At 46.1% G+C, this 16,726-nt stretch overlaps 2 protein-coding genes across 2 annotated transcripts in view; one reads left to right on the top strand and one right to left on the bottom strand.

Annotated features, from left to right (window-relative positions):
• The window catches only part of LOC147888441 (Sodium Bile acid symporter family), a 266,247-nt gene that overhangs the window by 51,273 nt on the left and 198,248 nt on the right, over positions 1 to 16,726 (bottom strand). The window lies entirely within an intron of this gene.
• Positions 9,287 to 10,867, top strand: LOC147888442 (uncharacterized). Its single transcript, XM_087392118.1, has one exon. The coding sequence runs from the start codon at positions 9,302 to 9,304 to the stop codon at positions 10,865 to 10,867; it is 1,566 nt and encodes a 521-aa protein (XP_087248244.1). The 5' UTR covers positions 9,287 to 9,301.

The raw sequence follows: 16,726 nt of genomic DNA, 5'->3' as shown, positions 1-16,726 counted from the left end.
GATAAGGACATCAAATCTGAAAATAAAAATTATGGCAAACGACCGTTTCAAAAGGGAGGAAAAGCCCAATTCAAAGCTGGTCAAAGGCGTGGACAGCCTAATAAACAGCCCCGTACCAAGTTATCTGATGAAGAGAAAAAGTCACTCATGGAGCAAAACAAATGTTTTATATGCAAAGGAGAGGGACACCGCTCTTATGATTGCCCATTCAAGAAAAGAGACAGGTCAGATGATGATAAGAATGGTGATAAACAGGCTGATCGGAAGGGCAAAAAGCCTAAACCTTCTGCAGGACTTCTTCCAGATGTGATTGGGAGTTTGCCACATGCACATGATGAAGAGGAAATGAAAAAGACTGAGATGTGCAGAGCATGGGGAAAAATCAGAAATCAGAATTGTTTGTTTTTCTTTGATTCTGGAGCAAAGGCAAATTTCATAACTCCTGATATGGCAGGAAGGCTTGGCATCGAGCCTGGGGAAATGGGGCCATCCGGCATGTGTGATATGGCCAACCCTGAACTTAACACACCTGTCACTCCTATCATTGGCAAGTTGAGGATGCATATCCAGGGATATCAGGATGCAGAGGACTTCTACATTATGCCTTTGCCAGAGTGTGATGCTTTGCTTGGGATGCCTTGGATGTACAGGGTGGGGGCTGATGTGCAGATGAGAAACAAGAAGATTTCTTTAACTCATAGAGGCAAAAATCATGTACTTGATGTAAAGTTGAAAGGGGAGTCCATCCCTGTAGTTTCAGCTTCTTGTATTTCCAATGTAATAAAGCGTCATATTTCAGCGTACTTGATTTTTGTCAAAGAGGACAGCCAACCAGTTCAGGAAGGCTCTACTATTTCTGCTTTAGATAGAGAAAGGGCTGCTTTTATTTCAGATTTTCAGGATTGTTTCTCAGATGCACTTCCTCAAGAATTACCTCCCAAGAGGCCCGAGGATCATCAAATTGATATAATTCCAGGAAGCTCACCGCCTAATATACCTCCCTATCGTGTCAGTAAGGCACAACAGGAAGAGATAATGTCACAAGTGAAGGAACTCTTGGAAAGGAATTAATACAGCCAAGTAATTCTCCTTACTGTTCCCCTGTGTTGCTTGTGCAAAAGAAGGATGGCAGTTGGAGAATGTGTATTGATTATAGGGCTTTGAATAAAGTCACAATTAAGAACCGTTTTCCAATTCCACGCATTGATGATATATTGGATCGGTTGGAAGGTTCCTCAATGTTCAGTCGTATTGACCTTAAAAGTGGATACCATCAGATAAGGATACGGCCTGAAGATGTCTACAAGACTGCCTTCCGCACTTCATTTGGCTTATATGAGTTCCTTGTGATGCCTTTTGGTTTGACTAATGCACCTGCCACTTTCAATAGAATGATGGACAGAATTTTTAGAGCACACAGAAAGTTTGTGGGCACTTTCTTCGATGACATCATTGTGTTCTCTAAAAATGAGCAGGAGCACAGGAAACACCTCACTATTGTGTTTCAAGAGTTGAAAAGACACAAGCTATTAATAAACACCAAGAAAAGTGAGTTCTTTATGCATGAGATTCATTTTCTCGGTCATATAGTGTCAAAGGATGGAGTCAAGATGGATCCTGCAAAAGTTGAGGCCATAAGGAGTTGGCCAATTTTGAAAAATCTGCATGAAGTCAGAAGCTTTCTTGGGTTGTGTTCATACTATCGGAGGTTTATAAAGTACTTTGCAGAAATTGCTTCTCCCTTGCATGCTTTACAAAAGAAAGCTGTACCGTTTCGGTGGGGACCAAAGGAAAATGCAGCTTTTGAAGAGCTGAAGCAAAAATTGTGTTCTGAACCCGTTATTATCTTGCCAGATCTTGCAAAACCCTTCGCTGTAACTTGTGACGCATGTGGAAACAGCATAGGAGGCACTTTGATGCAGGATGGCAGAGTGGTTGCATATGAGAGTAGAGTTCTCAAAGATGCTGAATTGTACTTGCAGATATACGAGAAGGAAATGTTAGCAGTGATACATGCTTTGACCACATGGAAACATTACCTTCTTGGAGCTGATTTTTATGTGCAGACAGATCATCAGTCACTTAGATATTTTCTCACGCAGAGAAAATTATCTGAAAAGCACATGAGATGGGCTAACTTCCTCTCAATGTTTCATTTTCAAATTGTACATGTGCCGGGTAACAAAAATGTCGTGGCTGATGCACTTTCCAGGAAACCACAGCCTGAAGCAGTCTCCAAGAAACCCAGTGTTTCAGCAGTGAGCATTGCTTACAACAATGTGTCAGTATGTCAATGATGCTGATTTTTCAACTATTTATGATCAGCTTTCTGATGGTCAAAGGCATGATCACTATATGTTGAAAGAGGGTTTCATTTTGATGCATGGACGACTCTGTGTCACTGATCAAATGTGACAGAAAGTCATAATGGAAAGTCATGCTCCTCCATATGCAGGACATAGGGGAATTACAGCAACAATTACAGCAGTGGAGCAATACTTTTATTGGCCATCTTTGAGGAAAGATGTGGAAGAATATGTGAGAACATGCATGGTTTGTCAGAAAGTAAAGTTTGACAGGCAGAAGGCACCTGGGTTGTTACACCCTTTGCCAATTCCGGATAGACCATGGCAAAGCATAGCTATGGATTTTGTGTTTGATCTTCCACGTACTCCTACTGGACATGATGGATTGTGGACAATAATTTGCAGGTTTAGCAACAAGCCCACTTTGTGCCAGTAAGAAAGAAAATTACAGCAGATCAAATGGCCAAATTGTTTTTGCAGCATGTCTTCAAGTATCATGGGATGCCTGAATCCATAATCAGTGATAGAGATCCAAGGATGACCAGCCTCTTTTGGAGAGGACTGTTTGAAAATATGGGCACTACGCTGAATTTTTCGTCATCTTTTCACCCTCAGTCTGATGGACAATCAGAGCAGGAAAACTCTACCATCTTGGATATGTTTAAATGCTATGTCTCAGACCACAAAAGCAAATGGGAGCATTATTTGCCTTTGCTGGAATATGCTTACAATAATACGGTGCACACATCCACAGGTAAAGCACCTTTTGAAATAGTGGAAGGTGCCAGGAAGATACCTCCCATTTTGCATACAAAAGAGAAAATCTTCGAAGCTGATCTTTTTGTGGAAAGCCTTGAAGAGGCTTACAAGAAGATCAAATATGCCTTGCAAAGAAGTCAAGACAAGCAGAAAAGAGCAGCAGATAAGCACCGCAGGGAATTGGTATTCACAGAAGGTGATTGGGTTTTGCTGCGTTTTCAAAAGGCAAGGCTGAAAAATAAGAAAGGCAAGGAAAGGTTGTACACAAAGCTGAACATGCGTTACTATGGTCCTTTCCAGGTTTCTGAAAAGATAAACGAGGTAGCTTACAGGCTGAAGTTGCCTCCGCATTGGAAGATACATAATGCCTTTCATGTGAGTTTATTAAAGCAATATCATGGAGATATTCCCGAGGATGTACCTGATGAGGTGCAGCCTGAAGTGGAAGAACAGGATGAACTTCTGGTCCCAGAGCAGATTCTGGCACACAGAGATAGAAAGCTCAAGGGTAAAGTTATCCGTCGCTACTTGGTAAAATTTCAAAATTACCCATCACTTGATGCGAAATGGATGGAGGAAGGTGAATTGGCAGATTCACCTGGGATATTGCAGCTTTACCTTGATGCTTTCCAATTAGAGCCGACTGCGGTCCGGGCTCCTACAGGTAGTTCAGCAGAGCGAGCGTCTGGAGCATTACCTGATGTTCGAGAGGGGGGTAGCACCTCCACTCCCTCAGTACAGACGGGCTCACTGTGATTTCATGAGGTCGCTTGATGACACTGTATGTTTCATCCGAGATACTGAGCTGACAGTATTTCTGCTGTGAGACTTCATGATATTGATGCATCTTGACTATTGATCGCCGAGGATCACATAGATTTTGAGCAGTATATATGGATGGATGCATGCCTCTCCTAGCCATATTTTCACTGTCTCTGTATACTATAGCTGCGGCTTTCTTGTATACTCTTTTATGCTATATTTCATGCTCGCTCCTGTGTTTTGGGGCAGCAAACTGTGGTTTGCTGTTTCAAGAGAGGGGTATGTCACGGGGGCGTGAAATTCTAAGTACTTTAATGTACTACAAGACCGTGACAACTTTGGTTTTAAAAGTCCAAGCGTGGGCTTAATAATGTGTAATTAAACGCGGCATGGTGCCTAGTACATAAGCGTAATTAATCCCTAGGCCCAAAGGCATTCCAAGGAATTAAAAGAGTGGTTGTTGGGAAATGATGATGTGGCATTTTTAATGGGCCCCCTAGAGGGCCATGTACCTTCAGTGGCCCCCCTAGAGTTCCAGGTGGCTCTAGTGCCTTCTACATGCTCCTTTGCCATTCCTGGACCTTCCTGGGCCTTCTAAACTTCACATGTGGTTTTCTCTCTCATCTTCTCCCTTTGTTGAGATTTTGGACTGGTTTTTCAGCCTCCTTCAGCTGAATTCCGTTTTTCTTCATAACTCCTCACCCGTTTGGATTCCTCGACTTCCGTTTGGCTCGATGGCTTCCCCTCTGCCTCCCCTTCGTAGTGATATGCTTTTCCCTCCGTGCGTTTGGTAGAACGGGCAGAGCTGAGCACTTCTTTTGCTGGTCGAATTTGCAAAAGTGGCTTTTTCTGGACCTTTTTGCTTCTACCGCCTCTTGGGCCTCTCCTCTTGCAAAGCTACAGCTTTCTGTTGAATTTCGAGTGGTCCGACGCGCTGGTTGACTGGTTTTTCTCAGTTTCGGAGGACTTTCCGGCGATGAAACTTCTCCAAAACCTTCTCAATGCATTCCTCTCTGAAGCACGCTTCTTTTGAGCCCAAGAACTCCCACTTCTTCGCGACAGAAGTGCTTCTTTTCGCATTTTTCAGTGGAATTCTTGCTGGTCGGTTCTTGTAAATGCTCTTTCTTCATGCCTTTGCACTCCTCTTTGGCTGAGAATGCAATTGGGCATTGGCTACTATGTCCTCTTGGCGATTGAGGACTTGGTTCGAGTTTTCAGGGCTTGGTGAGTTGTGATTTTGCTACTGCAATTTCTTTTTGCCATAAGCTATTGGTTGGCCTCGTGTGCCGCCTCTTTCTTGGCTCACAGGTGCCCAGGCAGTGCTATACGAGTCATTCTTTGGTTGGGTACTTTGCTGATTTTATTTTGGAGCTTTGAAAAGCTTTGTGAATGCCATCTGGAAACCACTCAAAGAGAGTGCAGCTGGGGTGCAGTGTGTGATTGCATCTGGACAGCCAATGGAATTGCACTCGGAAAAGAGAATGCCTTTGGGTTGAGCCTACGGGTTAAGTGCACTTATGTGATGGTGTTATATGCTTGAAAGCCTTGCGAAGGCTTAGTGAATTGGGCTGCGTGCTCAGTTGCAGGGAAGGTCTCCCAGATGCAACTTGTAATCATTTCACTGTGAAATATAAAGAAATACCGAAAGGGGCGCCACGGTGTTTGGGGCCAATCGGGTGCACTTGTCTATGTCTGTTGAGCAGGGGCATTCTAGCCTCCATCCCTTTTTCAGTGGTTTTGTTTGTGAACAAATGGGTAAATGCCAAATGGTGATCATGCAATGGTTAATGGTTGTGATATATGCTTTGTGAGCTGTAAATAAGTGCTGAAGTGATTAAAGGTTTAGTTCCACTGCCCTCTGAGTGATTAGAGGCCGGTTTCACCGTGCGATGGCTGGGCTGTGTGGGTGGCCGATGAGATTGAGACGAGCAGTGAGGAGTTGCAGGCTCACGCCATTAGGTAGAGGACTCTTCAGGAGCATGAGCGGGCTTTGAGGAGAGACCTTGCCTCCATAGAGCAGCTCAGGGAGCAGTACCTAGGTTCTCAGTGGTGGCTTAGCGACAGGTTCGAGAGCGCTCGCCTTGATCTTCAGGACACGGAGATTCGGCGGGCTGAGTTCTCCTGTCACTCCTCACAGGACCGGTGGGTGTAGCAGGGGGACAGGATGACGAAGTAGTTTTTTCAAACCACTGGGCCCCAATCGGTAGGCGCACAGCTTCAACGTCTACGTGATTTGCAAGGGATCATGCATACTAACCCGCAACAGATCTTAGACCTGCTCTTTCAGACGGAGAGGATGACCCTAGCTCATCTTGTGGCCCTAGAGGTAGTTTGGAATCACATTCTGACAGTAGTCTCGTAGGATTTATGCAGTAGAATGGAGGAGCCTTTCACAGATGAGGAGCTCTGGGAAGCCCTCAAGGCTCTCCCAACCCACAAGTGTCCGGGCGAGGATTATCTCCGGAACTTCTAGGACATTATCTCCACCCCTTTCCGTTTAGCTTGCCATGAGATAATTGACACACGCTCCCTCCCGCAGTCCTTGAGTAGGGGGTGGATTTGTTTGATCCCGAAAGGGGGAGATAGGTCAGACATTTGACAGTGGAGACCAATCACTCTGCTTGATAATGCATACAAGATCCTCACCAAGGTCTTGAGCTTGCAGTTACGGCTCCATCTTACTGACATCATCCATGACACACAGACCGGGTTCGTCCAGGAGCGTAGCATCCTGGACAACATCTTCATGTTCTGGGAGGTAGTGGATTGATCCGGGGAGGAGTCACAACCGCAAGCCATCCTTCTCTAGGATTTTGAGAAGGCCTACGACAGGGTGGAGTGGTCCTTCCTGGATGGTACTATGCGGAGATTCGGTTTCTCAGACAGATGGGTCACAGGAGTTTCCGCGCTCTATGCGGGGAGCTCTAGTCAGATGCTTATCGCAGGACACATGGGCGAGGCCTTTCCTCTCTCTTGCTCTGTCCGCCAAGGCTGCCCACTCGCTCCCTTCCTCTTCTTGTTTGTGGCGGAGGCTTTGGGCTATTACTTGAGATCACAGGTGGCGGGCCTCACCGGATTGAGGCTCCCAATCAGACAGGAGGAGGAGCTACTTGACTTGGAGTTTGCAGGTGACATGGCCTTGTATGTTGAGGGCACCACCATGAGTTTGGAGAGAGTCAGGGGCGCCCTGGCTATCTACTGTGAGGCCTCGGGTGCACGGATCAACTGGACAAAATCAATAGGTTTCTTCACAAGCTTTGAGGAGAAACAGGAGATTCGTGAGTGGGGGAGGGACTTTGGCTTCAGATGGATTACACGGGGCTAAACAACGAGATACCTTGAATGCCAGGTTGATATTGACATTACAGCAGAGCAGTAGATCGCCCCGGTCCTTGAGAGTGTTCAACGCAAGCTTCTCTACTGGAGCTCGACCAAACTCTCTCTAGCAAGTCGCGCCTTAGTGGGAAACTAGGTCCTTCTTGCCATGGCCTTGTATATCGCCTCCTGCTGGTGCTTTCACAGAGGATGCATTGGACAGCTCCGACGGTTGGTTCGAAACTTCCTTTGGGCAGGTTCCGACAGCACGAGGAACACTAGAGCCCGGGTTGATCATGCCGCAAGCACTGGGAGGCTTGGGTATCATTGATCTGGAGATGCAGAGCAGTGCCCTCCCGGGCAAGTTGGTTCTTCGCGGCCTCACCCGAGGTGCAGAGCCTTGGAAGCTCCTCTCACACCGAGGGCTTCTAAGGACCACCCCACGAATCGGGGGACACTGGCAGCCTTCACACAGATGGATCTTCTCAGAGGCCCCCCTTACGGGGAAGGGTTCCCCCTTGATGAGGGGCCTCCACACGGTCTCATTCGTGCTCTAGCCTCTACTCATATGCACAGAGGAGTTTGAGCGTCAGTCCCTTATGTGGCACCCAGAGATCAGAGATCAGGAGGGGCGTATACTCGGTCAGTGAACTCACATTGGTTGGGCACAATGGGACAGTTCTCCGGCCGGGTCCTTTGGCCGATAGAGTAGATTGCCTATGGAGGCAGAGGCAAGGCGCGCATTTGCGACGGACAGGGCAGCGGATGAGCGACATTGACTTAGCCATTCCTGAGTCTTGGTGGGGGGGACTTCCCGCATGCAAAGATAGCAGATGCTTGGGGCAGTTTTCTCGTACTGGTGTCCCCCTGAGGATGTTGATGTAGCGAGGCAGCACACACCCGGACTTCCTCCGTGTACGACCTGGAGGCCTACTTCAGCCACTCACTGAGAGAAACCCTGAGATGGATGGGAGTCTTGATGGGATTCACTGACAGATGATCAAAGTGGTGGGACGTTTGGGGAAGCAGTGGCACATTGACCCTCCCAGTATTTTAGAGCAAGATGCCCCTAGATGGCGCCTTTGACTGTGGGAGGGTAGACCTTTGAGGGAGGTCCAGTGGGATCTAGGAGAGTGGTACTGGCATTCCATGGGCGGCCTAGCCGAGCAGGTGGACGAGGTTCCCTTCTTTTCCTACACCACACGGATAGGTAGGAGGCTTTAGATGGACTCGTCGAGGTAGACCCCCCGAGGGAGAGACATTGGGTGACCCAAGGAGTGCCCCGGGATGTTCATTCCACGTTTTGGACGCGGTTATGGTTCAGTTTGCGGCCGAGGATGATATCCTACTTCTTCTAGCTGGCCGCCCACAGAGGCTTGCCCACCATCGGACCGTGGTTGGAGCAGATGCGAGTGGAGGGGCAATGCCCAAGGTTGCATCCGTACGCGTACGGTTGGTTTTTTCGTACGGATTCCGTACGGCCGTACGTACGGACGTCCGTACGGATTTCCGTACGTGACTTTTTTTGGGGGTTAAAAAATCGAGATGCGTACCTTATATTGTTGCTGGGCTGCGATGTTCGAAATTCGAATCCGTAGTACGTATGACATCCTTGTGAAGGCTTCCCTAGTGTTCACCGTCGACCGACACTCTGCTTGCAGGCTGGCCGCTGCACACCGACCATTGCTGCCTCAAGAGCCTATTTAGGCTGACGTTTGCTTCTATTTAGGCAGGCTGCAGCCCTTTGCCCTCTTCTAAGCTTCTTCTGCACCTTGCTCAGTGCTGCCCTCTTCTTCAGTCCCGACTCCCGAGTCCCCTCAGCCCTTCACTCTTCTAAGTTCTTCAGTTTGCCCTCTTCTTCAGCACCTTGCTGCCCTCTATTTAGACAGCCCTTTGCCCTCTTATACTTGCTTTGGAGGTGAGTGGTCACCGTACAGTTGCAGCCCGCAGCTTGCCTCTACGCTCTACCTGCTCCAAGTGTCAAGGTAAATGCAATGGCTGCTTTTTTTTCCTGTTTTGCAGCAAGTGCTCTCTCTTTAGTTGATGCCATCTAACAGAGCAGCCTGCAAGGACTTCAAGCCAGCCCTCTTTGGAAATTGTTCCTTTGCCCAATGCCTTATTTGCCCTCTTTTGCAAATTTGCAGCTTGCAGATCTACAAATGGGAAGACAAAAAGGACCAGAATGGGAATTTGTAGAGGCCTTGAAGCCTTTGGGGAAGGGCCAATTCACTTGTAAATGTAAATATTGCCCTCATTCATGGGATGGAGGACCGACCCGTATAAGGGCACATTTTCTTGGGCTCACAGGCTTGGGGGTTGACAAGTGTACTGCTCCTCCTGAAAATGTGAAAGATACTTGTCGAAGATTGCAGGCAAAGGTGGCCCTAAAAACTGCTGCAAAACAGCTTGTTGAAGATGTGGCTGATTTGGGAGATGCCTCAGTGAGTGGTACTGCAAGTGGAAATGCATCTGGCAGTGCATATGAGCCAAAGCAAAAGAAGTTGAAGACGTCAAAGGGAACCTTGGAAAAGGCATGGGAGTCACAAGCACGGAAGGATGCATACATTGCTCTCCGTCGTTTTTTCTTTGCAGAGGATATTCCTCATTGGAAGGTGAGGAGCCCTTATTTTTTGGAGATGGTTCGTGCCATTGGCCAAGTTGGGCCTACCTTCAAGCCTCCATCCTACAATGTTTTTCGCACAACGGAGCTAACTAATGAAGCAGTATGCATAGATCAAGAGATGCTACAGTTTCGGGATAGGTGGAAAAAATATGGCTGCACCATAACTTGTGATGGTTGGTCTGACACTCGACGCTGGCCTATAATCAATATTATGGTCTCATGCATATATGGTTCAGCCTTCTTGAAGTCCGTGGACACAAGTGGGCAGTATAAGTCAGGGGAGTACATCTTTGGGATACTGAAAGATGCCATTCTTGATGTTGGGGCTGAAAATGTGGTGCAGATGTGTATGGACAATGCATCTAACTGTGTGCGGGCAGGAGAATTGGTGGAGGAAGAGTGGCATCACATTTTCTATACTAGATGCACATGCCATTGCCTTGACCTCTTGTTTGAGGACATTGGAAAGCTTCCATGGGTAAAGCCAGTGTTGGTACATGCTAACATGATTGTGACATTTGTTACCCGGAAACACACCGTGTTAGCAATGTATAGAAAATTCAGCAAGAAGGAATTGGTGAAGCCAGCACAAACACGGTTTGCTTACATGTTTATCATGTTAGCAAACTTGTTGGATGAGAGGGTATACAATGGATTGCGTCGCATGGTTGTCAGTGATGAGTATTGCAAGAAGAAGGTGTCACGCACTGTGAAAGCACAACAGGTGTCTTCTATTATATTGGGTGCTTCATTTTGGCAAGATGCAAGACTCATTGTGAAGCTTTGTGCACCTATTTTGAAGATCCTTCGCCTGGCTGATAGGGAAGGGGCTACCATGGGACTTGTATATGAACTCACTGATCGGATGGTCGAGAAGATGGCAACTATTGATGGGATTGAATCCTCAAAGCTGGCTGATGTTAGAGCCTTATGTGTTGACAGGTGGAATATGATGCATTCTCCATTGCATGCGGCAGCGTTTGTTCTCCATCCTATTTGGAGAGAGAAAAATCCAGATAGTGACAAGGAGGTGCACGATGGGTGGATGGATGCCATAGAGCGGTACACCAAGTATGATGTTGACAGCCAACACCTTATGTGATGAGTTGGATATTTACAAATCCATGTCAGGCACATTTGCTCGTGCGATTGCAAAGGATGAAAAGAGAATGCACCAAGGGGTGAAATGGTGGGAGACATTTGGGGCTCACACACCAAATTTACAGCGGTTAGCTCTTCGAGTGCTCTCGCAAGGCACATGTGCTTCTCCTTGTGAGAGGAATTGGAGCACATTCTCTCTTATCCATACTAAAAGAAGGAATAGGCTGCTTCCAAAGAATACCGAGAAGTATACATCCATACTAATTTGCGTCTCATTTCCAAAATCAAGGAAAGGGGATTTGAGAAGATAGAAGTGACCCTAGAAATGATCAACAAGGAGAAGGATGATGATAGGCTGCTAGCGAGGCAAGCAGATACAGAGGGAGAAGACATTGCAGCCCCTATTGTTACACTTCCAGGAACGATGGATGTTGCTGCAGCTTCAAGCAGCTCTAGTCTTTTGGAGTTCCATGGCGAGGCAGATGAGGATGATAGTGATGAGGAGGAGGAGGAGGATGAGGAGGGTGCAGGCATTGATGCAGATGATGATGAGGATGAGGATGAGCAAGAGGATGAGAATGAAGATGCAGCTTGAGGCTGTGGCACACTGGCAGCCTTTTCTTTATGATGTTTTGCCTTTCATGTTTTGGTGTAGTTACTAATACGGTGTACCTACTTCGTTTGAAGTTTGATCATGATGTTTTGGACCTTTTGAAATTTGGTGTAGTATTGATTATTGATCTATGATCTATGATTCCATCTATGATGTATCAAAATCTAGAATCCAGATGACTACGGTCTCTGGAGGCTGGAGTCTTTCATGAATGAAGAATCACGATTCACGACTCATGACTCATGACTCATGATTGACGACTTTAAAATTAATACAATTATACAAGTTTCAAGTTTCAGTTTAATACCTCTGTGTCAATTTAATGTGTACAATGATCAATGATCAATCTATATTTTTCTGAAATTTTTTGGATAAAACTAGGGTCACGTATGTTTCAGCCCCAAGGGCTGAACCATACTCCAATCATACTTCCGTACTCGTATGACGTATGCGTATGGTAACGTATGGAAAAAACTATGGCAATGCCATTGCTGCTGAGATGGTCTCCTAGAGACTATCCCGCACTGCCTGTGGAGCTGTCGTAGCGTAGCGAGGATCTGGATGAGAGCCCTCAAGATCATGACACGTATGTAGAGCCTTCAGAGAGACTACACCTGGGAGATGGTGGCTTGGTTGATAGCGGGAGGACACACGTTTCAGATTGATGAGATCTCCCCAGCCTACCGGATACAGGGTTAAAGCATCCAGAGGGTGGCACTCCACGAGGCACTCCCTCCTCACAGCCTAGCTCCTCCTTCTCCTAGGGAGGAAAACGTTTGGGAGGTGGTAGCTAGCATCACAGCATGGAACATTTGGGTGGCTCATTCCAGTCTCTTGATGGGTAAGCACCCGGTTCCACCCTCGGCTATCCTAGTCGCCCTCTGGCAGGATATCATATACACACTACGATCCACCTGGGAGCATGGGGCTCTAGGCTCCAGAGCGACTATCGAGAGGCGTGCTCGGTTCTACAAGGCTTGGCCTGCATGAGTTTTTTACATCTTCACCCCGCAAGGGATTCGCTGGTTGTATAGTTCCTCCCACTTGGCTGTTAGCCCTAGTACCAGAGATCCCCTAGGCAGTGAGCTGGGTTTCTTTGGAACAGACCTGTTTATTCTTTTAGCCTTTTCCGGTTTTTTCCATACTCATCACCTTCGGGGCTGCTGTCTTGTATGAAATCTTTCAAGCATTAATAGAAGGTTGGCTTGATGGCACATAGGATCTTACAGCCAGAGTGGCTTGGGAGACACTCAATATAATTCATCCAGATTTACAATGTAGGGCCTTGCTCTACTACAAGATGGTGATGAGGGGACTTAAGCCTGGACAGGAGCCAAGGAAGGACTTTTTTATTCGCAGCATACACTCATGTACACCGTCTTCGAGATTGGATGGATAGTACCAGATTGATCTTCACTTCACTCCATCTCAAATCTCTTTCCTCCCCTCTAATGGCTGCTATCCTGAAAGCATCGGCCAACTTCAGGAGTACTCTTTAGAGGGTTGCCCCTTCCTCTCGCGAACAGATTGATAAGCAGCCACTCATATGGAACGATAGCATTTTGGATGAGCATGGTAGACCACTACGTGCCTCTCACTACATGTGGTGGTCCAGTTGGGAGATGGGACCTGCCTCCACTGTGGTGCCTGGAAAGCTTTTAAAAAGCTTCCAGAGGATAGGTTAGCTTAGATGGTTAGTCATCTTAAAGCGAGTGCATGCAGAGTGCACAAGATCGATGGAGCCTTGCCAGTGGATTGGGTTGAGACAGATGGCAGGCCTACTACTTGCCCCACTTGGAGGGCCGCATTCTGAAGTACGGGTATTTATTGCAGTTCTTCCTTACATCCTTTCTAGGTTCCACCTTCTTCCAAAGATATGGCTGAATATTCCTATGAAAAAACTTTTCAAAAGGATCGTTCAGTTCATTGCAAGAAGCAAAAGCAAGCTGAGGGTCAGCATGACCCGGTACATGATTCTGTTGAGGCACAACTGGTCTATGATGTCATGCATGAAGGATTTGCAAACACAAGGAAAGAGTGGAAAGACTCGGTTCCATCGGTTGGCCTCATGGTTGAAGTGGATGAAATTGTGGATCCAGTTAAAGAATATGCCAAAAATGCAGTCATTTTATTTTTCCCAGGTTGGATGCCACCTGTTGCAGAGGTAGGCAACTGGTTGACCCACACACTGGCTGGCTCGTTTGTTCGCAAGGTACACTATGCAGCTACGGGTTTTTTGAGGTCATTATGGTAGATGAGATTCACAGGCAAATGCTTTTGGAACATTCGCCCCTCTCTTTTGGAGAGCAAATGGTGCACGTATTGCCATGGTCTCCCACAAGGGATTCTTTGATCCGACACCGATGTCTGGTCTGGGTTGAAGTTGTAGACTTCCCGCAATGCATGGCTTCACTCTTGCCTAAAATTGCAGTGACTTCAGGCAAAGTGGTTTGCCCACCACGGCCTGATGGCAACTCGAATCGATTTTGCCTTCTCTGGGATACTGATAATCCCACACCAAACTCTTATTCAGTCACGGCGAACAATGTCGACATGGCAAGTGCCTTTTATAAATTGAAATGGGGATTATTTGCAGGGGCTTGCTTTGACTGCAAAAAATTTGGACACATGGCTTCGCAGTGTCCAATGAATCAGCATAAAATGCCTCCTGCTACTTTGCCTCTTCAAATGCCTACTAAGGATGCTCCGACCTCTATTGGAAATAAAAACAAAGGAAGTAGACAGTTTTTCGGAACTCAGGATAAAGGCAAAGCTCCAGTGGTTTCAAATGGGAATGTTTCTTCACATTCACCTCCTGCTATTCAACCCTCAACAAAAGGACCGAAACCTCCAATTGATGGATGGCAAAGTCTAAGAAAAGTTATTTCTGCTCAAAGACTTCCACCCCCTCGCACTTGGAATGGTGCGTCTTCTAGTGGAAACTCCCCAGAGGTGGGATCACATGGGCTGCAGTGACAGCTAGCAGAACACTCTTCCCTGAAGAAGAGGTTGTTGCTTTGCTGTCTACTCCTCGGGTGGATATTTCTTCTCAGGGAAGAGGCCTTGACCCTGAGATAGAAATGCAGGGCTGACATCATGAAAGTTGGTGTTGTACATAGCTGTTATTTTACTATAAAGATCTGTAAATATGACTGCTCATATCAAATGTTTTACGCTTAATGTCCAGGGGATGTGTGACAGTAGGAAATGGAAATTTGTGTGGCTATATATCAATAGATTTCAGCCTGACATAGTGGCATTACAAGAACACAACCAACATATCTATGCAGGAAAGACATGTCACTACTGTGGCTATGATATTTTCTATGCTGGGGAGCACTCTTTCTCAGGGTAAGTCTTTCTGATCAAACATGAGTTTCAGCCAGTTATTGCTTTAAATGACAATCAAGGCAGATGGCTTATTCTTCAATGCATCATTCAAGGAGAGGTGTTTGAATTTGCTTCTGTCTATGCACCTCAATCCTTTGGAGAAAGAACTGCAATTTGGGATGCCATGCAACAATATCCATGGAGATATCATGCCTTTATATGTGGGGATTTCAATAATGCTCCGCAACAGGGTGACAATACCTCCGGACATACTCATATGTTAACCCCTGAAAGGCATGCATGGTCTCAATTACTGATGCATCTTGATTCGGTTGATCTTTGGAAGGAATTGCAGCCTTTGTCACCCGGATACACCTTCCAACATAATGCCCTTTCTTCTTATCAGGCACGTCTGGATCGATGGTATAGTGTAGCTCCGCAACAAAATGGTGATGTTACATGCAAAATGTGGATTGACTATGCCTTTGTACATTCAGATCATGCACCTCTATGGTTGAGGTTATCCTTTTATGATATGCCAAATGATAGATTGCCACAAAGGCGACATCTGATCGTGAACAATAGCTATTTGCAACATGCTGCTTTCAAGGCCATGGTTACTGAAGCATCTCATTCTCTGTCTTCTCACAGCCATATTGATATTGATAATACATGGGATTCTTTTGTTTCCAAAATGCAAGTTGTGATTAGAGGTTATGGCAAGTCTTACATGAAGACTCTGAGGGAAACTATTGCTCAGGCCAAATTCACTTGTTAGGACCTCACCGAACTCAGCCATCTTCGTTTGTTGTCCCTGCATGAGCAAACAACACTATGCCAAGCTAGACATTGTCTTCAACTCAATGATCACAGGAAACTTGCTAAATGGGAGACTAGAGCAAGACAAAGAGCCTTTACAGATAAAGGCTACTCTTCCAAACAATTTTTCAAAAGCTTGCATCAGGAGAGATTAAAAACAGAAATTCGCACAGTGCTTCTACCTGATGGTTCATGGACTACCTCACGGTCACAGCTTGCTTCTGTTTGTGTGCATCATTTCTCTCAGCAGTTTGGTTCTGCAGTTCCTCCCTCGCAGCAGGTTCTGTCTGCAAGAAATTTACTGTTACAGCATGTTTCTTCTATTATTTCCACTACTCAAGCTTTGGAATTGGAGGAACCTTTTACTGAAAGGGAATTGTCAGATGCAATCAAATCCTGTGGTAGATGGAAATCTCTAGGATGGGATGGTCTTACAGTTGAGTTTTTTCTAGAATATTGGCCTCTTTTGAAGCATACATTGCTGCATATGGTGAACGCTGCTTGGCAAAATCAGAAAATGCCAGACACATGGAAGAGAGGTCTTCTTAAACTCCTTCCAAAAAAGCAAATTTGTGAATCTTTGGCTAACTGGAGACCTATCACCCTTATGCCAGTCATTTACAAAGTTACTACCAAAATGATTGTCGATCGGCTATAGGGGTTTTTACATGATGGGTTGCATCCTACGCAATATGGTTTTATTCTGCGTAGGTATATCACAGATAACATTGCTAATGCCTATGTTGGAATTGAATATGCCAAATACATGCAGCAGGATGTTTTGCTATTGCAAGTTGATATTGCCAAAGCTTTTGATATTGTTCAGTGGGATTTTATTTCATCGACTATGCAGGCATTGGGATTTGGCACAAAAATGCAGCAAGTTATCACTTGGCTATATCAAGATAGTAAAGCTGCCTGCATACTTTCAGGGGATATTTCTACAACCTGGACTCTTGGTTGTTCTGTTCGGCAAGGATGTCCCCTAAGTGCTTTACTTTTTGCCATAGCCACTCATCCAATGCTTCAATATCTGGACCACCTTTTGGACACTGACCAGTTGCACGGCTTGGAGATTCTTGGCAGCCGTAGCATGAT

The sequence above is a fragment of the Dipteris shenzhenensis genome, chromosome 21 (genome assembly GCF_047967505.1).
Source record: "Dipteris shenzhenensis isolate YYH24624 ecotype China chromosome 21, Dip_SZ_1.0, whole genome shotgun sequence".
Classification (NCBI taxonomy): domain Eukaryota; kingdom Viridiplantae; phylum Streptophyta; class Polypodiopsida; order Gleicheniales; family Dipteridaceae; genus Dipteris; species Dipteris shenzhenensis.
The sequence above is the reverse complement of the archived record's forward strand: the minus strand, read 5'-3'. Positions and strand labels throughout refer to the sequence as shown.

Bases quoted from the DNA above. Each gene is read 5' to 3' on its own strand.
- LOC147888442 (XM_087392118.1), top strand. From the start codon at position 9,302: ATGGGAAGACAAAAAGGACCAGAATGGGAATTTGTAGAGGCCTTGAAG.